The 19,349-nt window shown below is 42.2% G+C and overlaps 1 protein-coding gene across 3 annotated transcripts in view; it reads right to left on the reverse strand.

Moving 5' to 3' along the window:
* Positions 1–275: 275 nt before the first annotated feature.
* The window catches only part of LOC126473823 (solute carrier family 22 member 7-like), a 147,369-nt gene continuing 128,295 nt past the window's right edge, over positions 276–19,349 (reverse strand). Inside the window, exon 9 of one of the 3 annotated variants that reach the window (XM_050101142.1) lies at positions 276–1,733. In XM_050101142.1, coding sequence (XP_049957099.1) covers positions 1,701–1,733 — 33 coding nt within the window. In that variant the 3' untranslated portion in view covers positions 276–1,700. Of the gene's footprint in view, positions 1,810–19,349 lie in introns of all 3 variants that reach the window. The other 2 variants (XM_050101141.1, XM_050101143.1) reach the window with 2 other exon arrangements.

The raw sequence follows: 19,349 nt of genomic DNA on the forward strand, positions 1-19,349 counted from the left end.
CATCGTAATACAATTTATTATTTTTGTACAATATATGGAGTTAAAAATGTATAAAACCCAACTACAGCAAATTATTTAATTTTTCTCATGCAAGTACAGTCAATCTTTCTTGAGAACAGATGAGTTACCACTCCACTGAAATAGTGACTCATGTAATGTTAATAAAATTTTATTTAATTATACGAAAACAGGTTGCAAACCAAAAATAAGAATTCCAGAGTGAAACCAGAAAATATGCATGGAAGGCTTTTACCTAATTCTATTCCATATGCTGTAATAGCTACAAAGCTGAGGAAAAACAACATTAATGATTGATATTTATATTCTAGCTTCAGGATGGTTGAACTGGAATAAGAGAACTCACTTAAAGCTTATATCAACCACAACATCAAGAATTTGTAAAAATGTGTAAGAATGTGAAGATAAAAATAATGAGAAGATTACTATGTTTATTAAAAACATTGACGAAATTAGAGAACTAGATCTATATTTTACATTGGTGCTGTTGAGGAACAGCAGTCAAAAAACGTATAAACACTTTACAAAACTTTAAAAACACAAAATATTTTCGTCTTTTTAAAATTATTAAAACAAGCTATCGTATATTTCAGATTGTAATTTAAATACTGATATTGGCTGTTTTTTAATTTTAAAAATTAAAAAAAAAACCTTTAAATGGCGGTCTTCATTTTACTAAATGTATGCAAAGAGTAGGTGGCGTTTATATCCATATATAATTACACCACTCTCAATCATAATTCTGTTTAACATTTCACCTGCTTAAATGCGTTTTCGAAAGAATGTGGAGTGAAGAGTTGAGGAGGAGGACCCAGAAAAGTGGCTTGGGATTGCGAACTGTAACACACACATGGAAGCAAGAAGAGACTTCTGTTAAAGATGGAAGGATGGGTGGATCTCTGGATGGGATCTCGAGGGCAGGTTGTGAGAGGCGATTAAATTTTTTTTGGAATTGGATGTGGAGCGCTTGTAGGTGTAACAGGTGGGGGAGGGGGGGAGGAGGTAGTAGGTGGATACAGAGAGCGAGGAGAGTTGCGTAGTATCATTTTTGGGGGAGTGTTAAAATTAAAGGTGTGGGTGTAAGGGGGTATAAATCCAGGTGACGTTGGAATAACAGGATTAGTCCTCAGATTAAGGCTGTTAGTTATGCAGCGTGTAGTTTTAGTCTATTGTGAAATTTTGTTTTCTTTGGACGGCCAGTGGGTGCGGTTTCTATGTTGGTTTAGTTTGGTATAGCGTTTATTGGATAGGGCGGTCATAAATGGTTAGACAGAAACCATGGAGATGGACGTGGAGATGGATCCTGCAAGTAGTTCGTCCATTAATTATTGCCTGTGTCTTGTAAAAATTGATTCTCAGGAGTCGCTAGTTGCACCAGAGAGTAAATTTATAATCTAATCCTGGTCAGCCTTAGTTTTCGTGCTACTGTTTACAGATTTGAAATAAAGTTCGACCTGCACTGTTAACCACTCATAGCAGGCCGAGCTAGTCATGCAAGACGTCAGCAAACAGAAGTCGTAGGCTGCTAGCGTCGCATTAACATGTCAGCTGCTACTCTATGACCAGTGTAGAACTACACTATAAGTAAGTTCTGGAACTCCTTTATCCTGTGGCGTACTGAAGAGGTGGTTTTGGTTTCCAGCTCCAGTAAGGTTGCCCTCTGCCAAAGACGGCACCATCCCTTAACGTCTCTGGCAATCGCTGCATTGCAGATTCTGGTAGGAACGACACAGAAAACGCTACCATCAGCTCGAGGGCACAGAGGATGGCGAAGGGAAGTCGCTTGTCATTCTGCGAAAGGAAAACATACTTGTAAGTAGTGAGAATGAGAGACACGAACGACAGATACATTTCCACGTGAATTAATACGGCTCTAAAACTCCTTTGACAACCATCCAACAGAAAGCATGCATCAGAATGAGATTACAAAACCTATTAACTGAGCGAAAAGGGGATTGCACCCCTACACTATCCTCGTCCTGTTCCATGATCCGACCTATAGTCTGCTATGCCAGTGTTGCACTGATGTATTCTCCACCAACGTTCTATTACTCCCTCTAAATCGGTGAGCGTCATGCACCCTGTTCTCCCTTTCAACATCTACTTAGTTTCCCTCATTGTACCCTTTACCACCCTTATCAAATTCCCACCTCTCCTGCTACACAATGAACACCTAAGCACATCCAACACTATCTGAAAACTCAACTTCAACATTCATATTATCTCGTCTCTAATTTGCAAACCTGGTACATCCTTGTACCGACATTCAGTGTGAACCATATAAACCTGAACTGCTTTATTGAGTCGTAACATTTGAACCTATAATGGGACACATTTACAATTTTGAGAGACAATATACAACTTGGAGATTACATACATACATGCAGACATACAAGTTTCTCACAGCAAATGCTGGAAGTGCCCTTCACCAACATCGATGTACAACTGTATTCGTTTCACCATATTCCGCAGCATTCTGCGACGTGTATCCTCACCAGCGCTGTTTATTTCGTGACTAATGGCCACACGAACTTCTGCAGTTGTCCGTGGCCTGATTTTGTAAATTCCGCCTTTAAGATATCCCCACACGAAAATATCTCGGGAGCCTGACGAGGGAGTGGGGGGGGGAGGAGGGGGTGTTGGTCAGGTGATCGGGGAGGGGCACAAATTTTTTGAGATCATCGATCACCATAGACACATGTTAAAAGTTGCATGGAAGCGCTAGACATGTGTCATGTTGCTCTATACATCTACATCTACATCGATACTCCTCAAGCCACCCAACGGTGTGTGGCGGAGGGCACTTTACGTGCCACTGTCATTACCTCCCTTTCCTGTTCCAGTCGCGTATGGTTCGCGGGAAGAACGACTGCAGTAAAGCCTCCGTGCGCGCTCTAATCTCTCTAATTTTACATTCGTGATCTCCTCGGGAAGTATAAGTAGGGGGAAGCAATATATTCGATACCTCATCCAGAAACGCACCCTCTCGAAACCTGGCGAGCAAGCTACACCGCGATGCAGAGCGCCTCTCTTGCAGAGTCTGCCACTTGAGTTTATTAAACATCTCCGTAACGCTATCACGGTTACCAAATAACCCTGTGACGAAACGCGCCGCTCTCCTTTGGATCTTCTCTATCTCTTCCGTCAACCCGACCTGGTACGGATCCCACACTGATGAGCAATACTCAAGTATAGGTCGAACGAGTGTTTTGTAAGCCACCTCCTTTGTTGATGGACTACATTTTCTAAGCACTCTCCCAATGAATCTCAACCTGGTGCCCGCCTTACCAACAATTAGTTTTATATGATCATTCCACTTCAAATCGTTCCGTACGCATACTCCCAGATATTTTACAGAAGTAACTGCTACCAGTGTTTGTTCCGCTATCATATAATCATACAATAAAGGATCCTTCTTTCTATGTATTCGCAATACATTACATTTGTCTATGTTAAGGGTCAGTTGCCACTCCCTGCACCAAGTGCCTATCCGCTGCAGATCTTCCTGTATTTCGCTACAATTTTCTAATGCAGCAACGTCTCTGTATACTACAGCATCATCCGCGAAAAGCCGCATGGAACTTCCGACACTATCTACTAAGTCATTTATATACATTGTGAAAAGCAATGGTCCGATAACACTCCCCTGTGGCACGCCAGAGGTTACTTTAACGTCTGTAGACGTCTCTCCATTGATAACAACATGCTGTGTTCTGTTTGCTAAAAACTCTTCAATCCAGCCACACAGCTGGTCTGATATTCCGTAGGCTCTTACTTTGTTTATCAGGCAACAGTGCGGAACTGTATCGAACGCCTTCCGGAAGTCAAGAAAAATAGCATCTACCTGGGAGCCTGTATCTAATATTTTTTGGGTCTCATGAACAAATAAGGCGAGTTGGGTCTCACACGATCGCTGTTTCCGGAATCCATGTTGATTCCTACATAGTAGATTCTGGGTTTCCAGAAATGACATGATACGCGAGCAAAAAACATGTTCTAAAATTCTACAAGAGATCGACGTAAGAGATATAGGTCTATAGTTTTGCGCATCTGCTCGACGACCCTTCTTGAAGACTGGGACTATCTGTGCTCTTTTCCAATCATTTGGAACCCTCCGTTCCTCTAGAGACTTGCGGTACACGGCTGTTAGAAGGGGGGCAAGTTCTTTCGCGTACTCTGTGTAGAATCGAATTGGTATCCCGTCAGGTCCAGTGGACTTTCCTCTATTGAGTGATTCCAGTTGCTTTTCTATTCCTTGGACACTTATTTCGATGTCAGCCATTTTTTCGTTTGTGCGAGGATTTAGAGAAGGAACTGCAGTGCGGTCTTCCTCTGTGAAACAGCTTTGGAAAAAGGTGTTTAGTATTTCAGCTTTACGCGTGTCATCCTCTGTTTCAATGCCATCATCATCCCGTAGTGTCTGGATATGCTGTTTCGAGCCACTTACTGATTTAACGTAAGACCAGAACTTCCTAGGATTTTCTGTCAAGTCGTTACATAGAATTTTACTTTCGAATTCAATGAACGCTTCACGCATAGCCCTCCTTACGCTAACTTTGACATCGTTTAGCTTCTGTTTGTCTGAGAGGTTTTGGCTGCGTTTAAACTTGGAGTGGAGCTCTCTTTGCTTTCGCAGTAGTTTCCTAACTTTGTTGTTGTACCACGGTGGGTTTTTCCCGTCCCTCACAGTTTTACTCGGCACGTACCTGTCTAAAACGCATTTTACGATTGCCTTGAACTTTTTCCATAAACACTCAACATTGTCAGTGTCGGAACAGAAATTTTCGTTTTGATCTGTTAGGTAGTCTGAAATCTGCCTTCTATTACTCTTGCTAAACAGATAAACCTTCCTCCCTTTTTTTATATTCCTGTTAACTTCCATATTCAGGGATGCTGCAACGGCCTTATGATCACTGATTCCCTGTTCTGTACATACAGATTCGAAAAGTTCGGGTCTGTTTGTTATCAGTAGGTCCAATATGTTATCTCCACGAGTCGGTTCTCTGTTTAATTGCTCGAGGTAATTTTCGGATAGTGCACTCAGTATAATGTCACTCGATGCTCTGTCCCTACCACCCGTCCTAAACATCTGAGTGTCCCAGTCTATATCTGGTAAATTGAAATCTCCACCTAAGACTATAACATGCTGAGAAAATTTATGTGAAATGTATTCCAAATTTTCTCTCAGTTGTTCTGCCACTAATGCTGCTGAGTCGGGAGGTCGGTAAAAGGAGCCAATTATTAACCTAGTTCGGTTGTTTAGTGTTGTAAAATACCTGTTTTGTTTCGACGTCATCCAGCTGCTCCACAAATGTATTGAAGATGCCCTTATAAACTGTAGAGTCTTCAGTCATATCAAGGAAAACGGGGACAACAATTCTGGAAGCTGACACACTCCAACCTTTTCATCATGCAGTGCTGTTTCGTGGACGATGTGGGGGTTAACACCAGCCCAGCGTCTACTGCTTCGTGTTTTGGTGTAACCTGGAAGATGCAACCATGCCTCATCTGTAAACTAAGTTATGGGGAAGCTGTTGAATTAGAAACCCCTGAAACCATCGACAGTAACGCATTCCTTTCTGGTGATCTGTGTCTTGTATCGTTGCATCACGTGCACTCTGTATGGTCGCAATGCTCTCTGACATGCGCCATATGAAATGTTTGTCTCCTGGTTCCTTGGAGAGAACTTCTCTGCACATTATCAATAAATTCTGCACTAAATGGTGGTCTATGTTTACAACCGTAACCGTTTAGCTCATCGGTTGCCAACAGCTTTTTTACAAATGATAAAATTGTTAGCTTTTCTGGAGCATCGCGAAATTTGAATTTTCTCTGGAGTGTCCGTCATGTCGTAATCAACGAGTTTGTCTTTCAGTGTGTTTTCACAATAACAACTCGCTCTCGAAGTGTGAACTCCATGTTCCAGCCAGTTAAAGACTGCGATCGAATCGCTAATTTGCTCGTTGTTGTCGCGCGACCCGAACTGTACACTCACAGACTCCACAAACCGTGACCAACGAGGCTACAAACGAAGTAACACGAGGCGAGAAAGCGCGGCGTTATACCGGACAAAGGACAACATAGGCAGGAACAACAGTCAACTTGGCAGCAACGGGCAGTACTTCTGGTTCTCTCAGCGCTACTGAGGTCAGTAAGACAACTTCCCCGTATTTACGAGCTTTCCGAGGAAGTAGTTCATATTTATATGAATCACACTGTATTTCACGACTACATGCCCCCCCCCCCCCCTCCCACATACGTTCCCAACCAAATTTCCTACCATTTCTCTCTCTCAGCAAACGAAATCTGCCCCGATATTTATCCGTCTATCCGTCCTAACAGCTATTACTCTTGCATACCTACACCACCCCATATGAAGGACGTGCCTTCTCCCTTCCCTCTCTATCTTTCCCTGTACCTTCTCCTCTTCATATTACAGCCATACCCACGCTTGATACTCCTCCTTGTTTGCGATCCCTCGTCCACTGCGTCCACTTCAATACATACTTACCTCTCTACAGATACTATCAAACGAACATTTATGCTTACAGCCATACCCTACAATTTTTTCCTGGTTCAAGTTCTTCAGCTTTTTGTGACGGTGCTGGTTACTTTTTAACATCTTTATCCGTCAGCAACGTCTATTAAATATTTTTTTTAATTTTTAGGGTTTCATGCCTCAACCTGTAAACACGGTAGTCTTATAGCCTTGCTTTGTCGTCTGTCTTTCTGTATGTCTGTCTGTCTATCTGTCCGACTGTCTACAACACTTTTTCTCAGGAACAAGTAGAAATATCAAGTTCAAATTTACGTCACGTATTAAAGTCTGCAATCCCTTTGTGGAGTGAAAATTTAAAGCTTCTTAGTCAATGCAATCAAAAGTTAAGGCCATATATATTACGTATTTTGATACTCGAAATCTCCCCCTTCAGAACGTATAGGGATATACCGTTGGCCTGTTGACCTAGAATAGCGAAATTTGGTAAGAAGCAAGGTTTCGCAGTACAAGCAATGAAAAAAAATCAGTCTGTCCGTCTGTTACCGGCCGGGGTGGTCGAGCGGTTCTACGCGCTACAGTCTGGAACCGAGCGACCGCTACGGTCGCAGGTTCGAATCCTGCCTCGGGCATGGATGTGTGTGATGTACTTAGGTTAGTTAGGTTTAAGTAGTTCTAAGTTCTAGGGGACTGATGACCTCAGAAGTTAAGTCCCATACTGCTCAGAGTCATTCGAACTATTTTGTCCGTCTGTTAGGACCCCTCTTTCTCCTGAACTGGTTGGTGTATCATATTCAAATTTATTTCACTGACTAATTGTAAGATCTATGGTTTCTTGGATCCGTAAATGATTTAAGCTTCTAAGTCAATGCAGTCAAAAGATTCGGCTATTCATGTCACATGTTTTGATACTGGTAAATTCATTCATCAAAGCCTATAAAGTACTTCTTGTTACTGTTGAATCACGAAATTTGGCAAGAATCAAGATTTCACAGTACAAGTAAAGTAAAAAAATCACAAAATTATTGAAGTGTAATTATATTACATAAAAATTTCCTTGGGTGTCGGGACAGTTCCATCAGACTGGACAAAAGCAGTAATCACACCAATCTTTAAACATGAAAACAGAAAAGATTGTAACAACTGCAGAGGTATCTCTTTAATCAGCGTTGTGGGTAAAATCTTCTCAGGTATTGCCGAAAGGAAAGTGCGAGTATTAGTTGAGGACCAATTGGATGAAAACCAGTGTGGGTTTAGGCCTCTTAGAGGTTGTCAGAACCAGATCTTTAGCTTACGGCAAATAATGGAGAAGTGTTATGAGTGGAACAGGGAATTGTATCTATGCTTCATAGATCTAGAAAAGGCATATGACCGTGTTCCTAGGAGGAAGTTATTGTTTGTTCTACGAGATTATGGAATAGGAGGCAAACTTTTGCAAGCAATTGAAGGTCTTTACATGGATAGTCAGGCAGCAGTTAGAGTTGACAGTAAATTGAGTTCATGGTTCAGAGTAGTTTCAGGGGTAAGACAAGGCTGCAACCTGTCTCCACTGTTGTTCATATTATTTATGGATCATATGTTGAAAACAATAGACAGGCTGGGTGAGATTAAGATGTGTGAACACAAAATAAGCAGTCTTGCATATGTGGATGACTTAGTTGTGATGGCAGATTCGATTGAAAGTTTGCAAAGTAATATTTCAGAGCTAGATCAGAAATGTAAGGACTATGGTATGAAGATTAGCATCTCCAAAACGAAAGTAATGGCAGTGGGAAAGAAATATAAACGGATTGAGTGCCAAATAGGAGGAACAAAGTTAGAACAGGTGGACGGTTTCAAGTACTTAGGATGCATATTGTCACAGGATGGCAACATAGTGAAAGCACTGGAAGCGAGGTGTAGCAAAGCTAATGCAGTGTGCGCTCAGCTACGATCTACTCTCTTCTGCAAGAAGGAAGTCAGTACCAAGACTAAGTTATCCGTGCACCGTTCAATCTTTCGACCAACTTTGTTGTATGGGAGCGAAAGCTGGGTGGATTCAGGTGACCTTATCAACAAGGTTGAGGTTACGGATATGAAAGTAGCTAAGATGATTGCAGGTACTAGTAGATGGGAACAATGGCACGAGGCTGTCCACAATGAGGAAATCAAAGAAAAACTGGGAATGAACTCTATAGATGTGGCAGTCAGGGCGAACAGGCTTAGATGGTGGGGTCATGTTACACGCATGGGAGAAGCAAGGTTACCCAAGAGACTCGTGGGTTCAGCAGTAGAGGGTAGGAGGAGTCGGGGCAGACCAAGGAGAAGGTACCTGGATTCGGTTAAGAATGATTTTAAAGTAATAGGTTTAACATCAGAAGAGGCATCTACATCTACATTTATACTCCGCAAGCCACCCAAAGGTGTGTGGCGGAGGGCACTTTACGTGCCACTGTCATTACCTCCCTTTCCTGTTCCAGTCGCGTATGGTTCGCGGGAAGAACGACTGCAGTAAAGCCTCCGTGCGCGCTCTAATCTCTCTAATTTTACATTCGTGATCTCCTCGGGAAGTATAAGTAGGGGGAAGCAATATATTCGATACCTCATCCAGAAACGCACACTCTCGAAACCTGGCGAGGAAGCTACACCGCGATGCAGAGCGCCTCTCTTGCAGAGTCTGCCACTTGAGTTTGCTAAACATCTCCGTAACGCTATCACGGTTACCAAATAACCCTGTGACGAAACGCGCCGCTCTTCTTTGGATCTTCTCTATCTCCTCCGTCAACCCGATCTGGTACGGATCCCACACTGATGAGCAATACTCAAGTATAGGTCGAACGAGTGTTTTGTAAGCCACCTCTTTTGTTGATGGACTACATTTTCTAAGCACTCTCCCAATGAATCTCAACCTGGTACCCGCCTTACCAACAATTAATTTTATATGATCATTCCACTTCAAATCGTTCCGCACGCATACTCCCAGATATTTTACAGAAGTAACTGCTACCAGTGTTTGTTCCGCTATCATATAATCATACAATAAAGGATCCTTCTTTCTATGTATTCGCAATACATTACATTTGTCTATGTTAAGGGTCAGTTGCCACTCCCTGCACCAAGTGCCTATCCGCTGCAGATCTTCCTGCATTTCGCTACAATTTTCTAATGCTGCAACTTCTCTGTATACTACAGCATCATCCGCGAAAAGCCGCATGGAACTTCCGACACTATCTACTAGGTCATTTATATAGATTGAGAAAAGCAATGGTCCCACAGCACTCCCCTGTGGCACGCCAGAGGTTACTTTAACGTCTGTAGACGTCTCTCCATTGATAACAACATGCTGTGTTCTGTTTGCTAAAAACTCTTCAATCCAGTCACACAGCTGGTCTGATATTCCGTAGGCTCTTACTTTGTTTATCAGGTGACAGTGCGGAACTGTATCGAACGCCTTCCGGAAGTCAAGAAAAATAGCATCTACCTGGGAGCCTGTATCTAATATTTTCTGGGTCTCATGAACAAATAAAGCGAGTTGGGTCTCACACGATCGCTCTTTCCGGAATCCATGTTGATTCCTACATAGTAGATTCTGAGTTTCCAAAAACGACATGATACTCGAGCAAAAAACATGTTCTAAAATTCTACAACAGATCGACGTCAGAGATATAGGTCTATAGTTTTTCGCATCTGCTCGAGGACCCTTCTTGAAGACTGGGACTACCTGTGCTCTTTTCCAATCATTTGGAACCCTCCGTTCCTCTAGAGACTTGCGGTACACGGCTGTTAGAAATGGGGTAAGTTCTTTGGCGTACTCTGTGTAGAATCGAATTGGTATCCCGTCAGGTCCAGTGGACTTTCCTCTGTTGAGTGATTCCAGTTGCTTTTCTATTCCTTGGACACTTATTTCGATGTCAGCCATTTCTTCGTTTGTGCGAGGATTTAGAGAAGGAACTGCAGTGCGGTCTTCCTCTGTGAAACAGCTTTGGAAAAAGGTGTTTAGTATTTCAGCTTTACGCGTGTCATCCTCTGTTTCAATGCCATCTTCATCCCGGAGTGTCTGGATATGCTGTTTCGAGCCACTTACTGATTTGTTAGCACTGAATAGGGGATCATGGAGGAATTTTATAAGGGGGCTATGCTCCAGACTGCACGCTGAAAGGCATAATCAGTCTTAAATGATGATGATGATGATGATGATGGTGATGATGAAAAATTTCCTTTTCGGAATTATAACATAAATTCCATTCGTCATCCATCAGAAGCATAATAAACAAACACTACTGCATGCAAACATAAAATGTAAGTTGTACTTATGTTTTATAAGTAAATAAATTATAAGTAAATAAATATAAGTAAATAATTATAAGTAAATAAAGTAAATGTGTAAGTAAATAAATTATAAGTAAATAAAACATATTTTATTAAATCTTCTGTATCTACATATATAATATGAAGACCCCTGTTCGCTTCTCTTTGTAAGTCCAGCCTAGAATGAGCAACTACTGTTGAGGTTTTGACATGGTCTCAGAATTCCTGAGACTCATATATGGTATGGCGGATAAGGTGGGCAGCAATCAGCGGTTGTTTTGCTGATGATGCTGTGGTGTACGGTAAGGTGTCGAATTTGAGTGACTATAGGAGGATATGAGATGTTTTTGACAAAATTTCTGCTTGGTATCATGAATGGCAGTTGGCTCTAAATGAAGAAAAATGAGTTAATGCGGATGAGTAGAAAAAAAACTGTAATGTTCGGATACAGAATTAGAAGTGTCCTGCTTCAGACTGTTACTTCGCTTAAATATCTGGGCGTAAGGCTGCAGCAGGTACTGGGAGATGAAGGAGCTAGCACAGGATGCAGTAACATGGAGAGCTGCATCAAACCAGTCTCAGGACTGAAGACCACAACAACAACAACAACGTTGCAAAGCGATATGAAGTCGAATGAGTACTTGGGGATTGTGGAAGGGAAGGTGAATGGTCTACTTCGGTTTATTGGGCTAATTCTAGGAAAGGTGAATGGTCTACTTCGGTTTATTGGGCTAATTCTAGGAAAGTATCGTTCATTTGTAAAGGAGACTGCATATAGGATGCTAGTGCAACCTATTCTTGAGTACTGCTCAAATGTTTGAGATCCATAACAGGTCGGCTTAAAGGAAGGTGTCCAAGCAATTCAGAGGCGAGTTGCTAGGTTTGTTTGTTACCTATAGCATCGAACAACACGCAAGTCTTACGGAGATGCTTCGGGAACTCAAAAGGGAATGCCTGAAGGGAAGGCAACGTTCTTTTCGAGGGAGACTACTGAGGAAATTTAGAGGGCCAGCATTTTATCTGATTGCAGAACAATTCCGTTGCCTGCAACATACATTGTGCGTGACGGCCACAAAGATAAGATGCGGTAAATTAGGGTTTATACGGAGGCATATACCTACTCTTTTTTCCTCTCGTTCTATTTGGGAGTGGAAGAGGAAAGGGATTGACTAGTAGTGGCACAGGATATCCTCCGCCAAGCACCGTAATGCGGATTGTGGCGTATCGATATAGAAGTAAAAAAATGTTTTGCTATTTATTCACGGTATATAGTTTCGATCTTACGCATATTTTAGACTTTTCAGCTATTCGTACCGCTGGCAGACCATTCCCCATCATATGGGGCGAGGAGAATGAAACAATGAATCTTTTTTATTCTGCAGACCATATTTCCTAAGACAAAGTGCGTCACAGAAAAGAACCAGAAAAGACATCTTAAAATCACCAGAAGTTGTTATTTTAACAATTTTTATTGTTTTCTACTAGTTTCGATCTCAAGTGATCGTCATGTTGACAAATATTATCAACATAACACGAGGAAATGGTTCACTGACATCAAAAGTGTAGCGAGAACACAGAAGCTCCTATACCAGCGGTTCTCAACCTGGAGGTAATAACTCCCTGAGGGGTAAAATGAAATTTTCTGAGGGATGAAAAGTAAACGATTTGATTCTGTTTCAGTCACGAAACTAAATTATTTTCAAAAGATCATTACTATTATCACAACTTTGTAAGACTCTAATATTGATTATATAAGTCATCAATAACCACTTTTTTTCAATTAGTAGTACTAATGTGGTGCATGTTACAGGTTCCTCACGTGGTCTACCCACTACACACGTATGTTGTGCTTTGTCCTGTACATCGCTGATGATAAAAGAGAGACATATACGTAACCAAAGATAAATATTTCAAGAAAATGTTCTCCAATTTAAAGGTAGAAACTGCAGTGATTCAGAAACTGCTTCATAACTCGCTTTGAAACAGATAAATGAATTAATTGACAGCACAACAAGCCAGTAACTATAAGTTGTGCACTATAGTGTTGTGCACAGTTTTATTATCATTTTTATAAGAGTGGTTAGATACAAAGCATTAACAGCCTGAAGTCGTCCAAATCTGCCAGTTCGGAAGTAAGGAGCACAGCAATGAAGTGATTTGGGAACAGTAACTATAGTGCACACATTTGAACTTGTTTGATTTAAAATGGAGTTGCAGCGAGCAGGTCAAGAAAGTGCCAGAATGGAAAGCGGCAATGGAGGGGGAGCATGCTTTGTAACAAGTGTCTGCACTCACTGTAAGTAGTTAGCTTTCCTTTTCTGAGAAGGAGTTGTGATGCACCGCGAATTCCTCACACATGCACATATGCACATACAAACACACATACACAAGCTAAATATAATTCATCTTTTATCATTTTAAAAATAAAAGTGTTCCAAGAAAAGTCTTTCATTCTAAACTTTATTTAGGTGCTAAAGTTGATGATAAGGTTGGGTGTGGGGGAGGGGGCAGCAGATGGCAGGCCGTGGGGATGGTGGTACTAGCTAATGTCTGATTCCACTAAGAATGGTTAGAAATCTACATCTACATCTACATCCATACTTCGCAAGCCACCTGACGGTGTGTGGCGGAGGGTACCTTGAGTACCACTATCGGTTCTCCCCTCTATTCCAGTCTCTTATTGTTCGTGGAAAGAAAGATTGTCGGTATGCCTCTGTGTGGGCTCCAATATCTCTGATTTTATCCTCATGGTCTCTTCGCGAGATATACGTAGGAGGAAGCAATATACTGCTTGACTCCTCCGTGAAGGTATGTTCTCGAAAATTCAATAAAAGCCCGTACCGAGCTACTGAGCGTCTCTGCTGCAGAGTCTTCCACTGGAATTTATCTATCACCTCCGTAACGCTTTAGCGATTACTAAATGATCCTGTAACGAAGCGCGCTGCTCTCCGTTGGATCTTCTCTATCTCTTCTATCAACCCTATCTGGTACGGATCCCACACTGGTCGGCAGTATTCAAGCAGTGGGCGAACAAGTGTACTTTGTTTCGTATTACATTTCCTTAGGATTCTTCCAATGAATCTCAGTCTGGCATCTGCTTTATGGACGATTAACTTTGTATGGTCGTTCCATTTTAAATCACTCCTAATGCTTATTCCCAGATAATTTATGGAATTAACTGTTTCCAGTTGCTGACCTGTTATATTGTAGCTAAATGATAAGGATCTATCTTTCTGTTTTCGCAGCACATTACACTTGTCTACATTGAGATTCAATTGCCACTCCCTGCAGCATGCGTCAATTCGTTGCAGATCCTCCTGCATTTCAGTACAATTTATTTTCCATTGTTACAGCCTCTCGATATACTACACCATCATCTGCAAAAAGCCGCAGTGATCTTCCGATGTTATCCACAAGGTCATTTATATACACTCCTGGAAATGGAAAAAAGAACACATTGACACCGGTGTGTCAGACCCACCATACTTGCTCCGGACACTGCGAGAGGGCTGTACAAGCAATGATCACACGCACGGCACAGCGGACACACCAGGAACCGCGGTGTTGGCCGTCGAATGGCGCTAGCTGCGCAGCATTTGTGCACCGCCGCCGTCAGTGTCAGCCAGTTTGCCGTGGCATACGGAGCTCCATCGCAGTCTTTAACACTGGTAGCATGCCGCGACAGCGTGGACGTGAACCGTATGTGCAGTTGACGGACTTTGAGCGAGGGCATATAGTGGGCATGCGGGAGGCCGGGTGAACGTACCGCCGAATTGCTCAACACGTGGGGCGTGAGGTCTCCACAGTACATCGATGTTGTCGCCAGTGGTCGGCGGAAGGTGCACGTGCCCGTCGACCTGGGACCGGACCGCAGCGACGCACGGATGCACGCCAAGACCGTAGGATCCTACGCAGTGCCGTAGGGGACCGCACCGCCACTTCCCAGCAAATTAGGGACACTGTTGCTCCTGGGGTATCGGCGAGGACCATTCGCAACCGTCTCCATGAAGCTGGGCTACGGTCCCGCACACCGTTAGGCCGTCTTCCGCTCACGCCCCAACATCGTGCAGCCCGCCTCCAGTGGTGTCGCGACAGGCGTGAATGGAGGGACGAATGGAGACGTGTCGTCTTCAGCGATGAGAGTCGCTTCTGCCTTGGTGCCAATGATGGTCGTATGCGTGTTTGGCGCCGTGCAGGTGAGCGCCACAATCAGGACTGCATACGACCGAGCCACACAGGGCCAACACCCGGCATCATGGTGTGGGGAGCGATCTCCTACACTGGCCGTACACCACTGGTGATCGTCGAGGGGACACTGAATAGTGCACGGTACATCCAAACCGTCATCGAACCCATCGTTCTACCATTCCTAGACCGGCAAGGGAACTTGCTGTTCCAACAGGACAATGCACGTCCGCATGTATCCCGTGCCACCCAACGTGCTCTGGAAGTTGTAAGTCAACTACCCTGGCCAGCAAGATCTCCGGATCTGTCCCCCATTGAGCATGTTTGGGACTGGATGAAGCGTCGTCTCACGCGGTCTGCACGTCCAGCACGAACGCTGGTCCAACTGAGGCGCCAGGTGGAAATGGCATGGCAAGCCGTTCCACAGGACTACATCCAGCATCTCTACGATCGTCTCCATGGGAGAACAGCCGCCTGCATTGCTGCGAAAGGTGGATATACACTGTACTAGTGCCGACATTGTGCATGCTCTGTTGCCTGTGGTTCTGTCAGTGTGATCATGTGATGTATGTGACCCCAGGAATGTGTCAATAAAGTTTCCCCTTCCTGGGACAATGAATTCACGGTGTTCTTATTTCAATTTCCAGGAGTGTATATTGTGAGTAGCAACTGTCCTAGACACTCCCCTGCGGCACACCTGAAATCACTCTTACTTCGGAAGACTTCTCGACATTGAGAATGACATGCTATGTCAAAGCGGTAGGTGGATCAAAACAAAATGTTCAGACACTATGTGACCAAAATGGTACTGCAACAGAGGATGACAGACTAAAGGCCGAAATACTAAACGTCTTTTTCCAAAGCTGTTTCACAGAGGAAGACTGCACTGTAGTTCCTTCTCTAGATTGTCGCACAGATGACAAAATGGTAGATATCGAAATAGATGACAGAGGGATAGAAAAACATCTAAAATTGCTCAAAAGAGGAAAGGCCGCTGGACCTGATGGGATACCAGTTCGATTTTACACAGAGTACGCGAAGGAACTTGCCCCCCTTCTTGCAACGGTGTACCGTAGGTCTCTAGAAGAGCGTAGCGTTCCAAACGATTGGGAAACGGCACAGGTCATTCCCGTTTTCACGAAGGGTCGACGAACAGATGTGCAGAACTATAGATCTATACCTGTAACGTCGATCAGTTCTAGAATTTTGGAACACGTATTGTGTTCGAGTATAATGACTTTTCTGGAGACTAGAAATCTACTCTGTAGGACATTTTCTGTTATTAAAACAAATTTCAGAACAACACATTTTATTACACAAATCTGTTCTCGTTACTACTCTTAACAAACATTAGACTTTATAGCGCAGTTCTGGAATAGAAGACAGTCACTTTAGTCTCAACAAAACTATGCCACAAACAATACGTTCTTTCTTTATATTGTTGTTTCTACCGATAGCATCTTCCTGTACAATGTTTTTGCCGCTACCCGGTATAAATTGAGAGCTTGTGAGTTTATGATAGCTAATCCTTAATAAAGTATGGGTTAAAGACGAAGAACCTACAATTTTAACAGCGATTAGGAGGAGCAATATTGTCTTCTCTAATTAAGAGGAAAACCCATGTATTTATTGTGCTTAAGTTGTGTGTTTGTTCCCAAGAAAAGTAATATAGAATGTCGCTTTCGATAAATCACACAGACTTCAGCGCTCACTTCCCTGTTAATTCTGAATTACGAAAACATAAATTCAGAGACTTGACATCTAAATTGCCATCTTACAAAGTCTGTTGTGTTTTAGCGAAAAGAGAAAAGCCTTAAATTATGGGGAAGTAGTTAAAGATGCAATGATCAGTATCACGGAATCTCTGTTAGACAGTCACAAAGATAAATTTGCGCCTAGAACAGATTTCTAAAAATTTAGAATCTCAGTTATATCAGGACTTGAAAGAGTATGATTATTATTCACTTCTGTCTGATGGAAGCACAGAAATTTCCGATATAGGGGAGTCGTTTGTTTTTTAGGATGGTCTTTCATGATTTCGTGTTAAGAAGGAGTTTGTAAAAGTCTTGCCACTTCATGAGCGTGAGACATATTTAATACATTCCTGAAAGATGCGAGAGGTAGCCAAGTCTCCTGCCTAAACTTGTTGCTGTAACAACAGATGGGCTGCCCTCAAGGACTCGAAAGAATAATGGATTTCTTGCTGCTTATGCTAAGGATGGTTCCAGAATTTCTAGTAACTCCTGTAGAGAAACTACACCCGATGGGCAATAAAATTCTTTCGAGCTTCCAGCAGCAGCGAATGGTATAAAATCCACGAGCTTTCGGTCCAGTAATCCTCGGCCACTGTCAAGTGTTGACATTCTTTTGTTGCTTTTGTCGTCCTGCATATAGCCGCACTGCCTTCTGTGACGCCACATTTTCATTTATGACCAGCGTCAAGGAAATATCGATCCAGCCTGACAGACTCACATTTAGATGACACATTAAGAACAGCTCGTTCCAGGTACACATCAGATGTTACTGAACTTACAGCGATTGTGCAGTACTAAATTTCACGTTAATTATGTAAGTTGTAAATCCAAGCTATTTTAATTATAATTCTTTGAAATACTATTATAGTACTATACGTTTGTGTTAGCAGCAATTGCAGTAGAAATGCTAAAACAGCGACTATGTTCACGGCAGCAAAAGCCTCACCTTAGGCATGAGTTAAATGTGCTAAAACAATAAACACATAAGAAAGTTGGACAGCACTGATGTACACTGTTGTTCAATTTCTTGACATCAAATGAACAACTTATGAGTACCCCACGAAAGCAGCTCCGAATTACTGTCGGAAAACTGGTAAACATCGGAAAGCCACAAAATTGTTTACCAGTATACCGTTCACTTTTAAGTATGAGGCCAAGCCAGCCCGGTTAGCCGTGCATTCTAACACCTGGAGGATTAGTGTATATTGCTCCCTCCTATGTATATCTCGCGAAGAGATCACGAGGATAAAATCAAAGAGATTAGAGACCACACAGAGGTATACCGACAATCTTCCTTTCCACGAACGAGACTGGAATAGAAGGGAGAACCGATAGAGGTACTCAAGGTACCCTCCGCCACACACCGTCAGGTGGCTTACGGGGTATGGATGTAGATGTAGATGTAGATGATTAACTAAGTGCCAGGGCCGGCACCACAACTATATAAGCAAAGTGGCGAAGAGAAATCCCGTAAAAGAAGCGAACAGTGCAATTCAAGTACATGTGTAAAGGAATGAAAGAACTACAAGTGTGTAGTGGTCGGGCTCATTAGCCGGAATCTGACTTTTCTTCGGAGAATTCGCCCTAGGAGGCAATATAAAGAAACTTAATAATTTTTTCTTATTGATAAATGTATAGATAATTATTCGACTCTCATACCGAAGATTCATTTGAAAAGTATTTAACACTGCCATGTTCCGTAGATCATTTTCGGGGTTATTTTATCGATATGATGTGGAACAAGTCAGATTACAAGATATATATACACACATGAATAGCTCTAATATTAATATTACTGAAATTTTTAGTTCTACACATGCAATTACATTTAGAGGTACTTTTTTTTTACCAGTTCAGAAACAGAAACTCGTCCATGAAATAAAAGGAGTTGTCCAAAAGGAATGATTTTATGCTAGATTTAAAACTTGATCTGCTACCTGCCAGACACTTTATGTTGTTGGGAAAATGATCAAAGATTTTTGTTGCTGCATAATGTACTCCTTTTTGAGCAACTGACAGCTTCAATAACGGATAGGAAAGGTCATTTTTTCCTCTAGTGTTGTACGTATGAACATCGCTGTTCTCACGAATTGAGTGGATTATTTATAAAGAATTTCATTAGCGAATATATGTACTCTGATGGTGCAGTTAAAATACGTAACTCCTTGAATAGGTGCCCACATAACATCCTTGGGTGAACACCACTAATGGTTCTCACTGCTCTCTTTTGTGCAATCACCCCAGAAAACTATTCCATAAGACATTATCGAGTGGAAATATACAAAGTACGTTAGGAGGCTGATCTGTTTATTACCAAGACTAGTGATTATACAAAGAACGAAAGAAGATGAACTTAATTGCTTGAGAAGTCCAGTAATATGCTTCTCCCAGTTCAGATTGTCATCAATGTGAACACTGGAAATTTGGAGAAATCTACCCTCTTAACTGAACCCTGTTCATATGCTACATCAATTTTCGGTATGGCTCTGTTTGGTGTACTGAACTGGATATAGTGAGATTTTTTCAAAATTAAGGGAGAGTCCATTTTCTGAGACTCACTTAATAATTCGTTGGAAGATATCCTTAACACTATTTTCAGCTGCTTTTCC

This window comes from Schistocerca serialis, chromosome 4 (assembly GCF_023864345.2).
Source record: "Schistocerca serialis cubense isolate TAMUIC-IGC-003099 chromosome 4, iqSchSeri2.2, whole genome shotgun sequence".
In the NCBI taxonomy this organism is placed as follows: Eukaryota; Metazoa; Arthropoda; class Insecta; order Orthoptera; family Acrididae; genus Schistocerca; species Schistocerca serialis.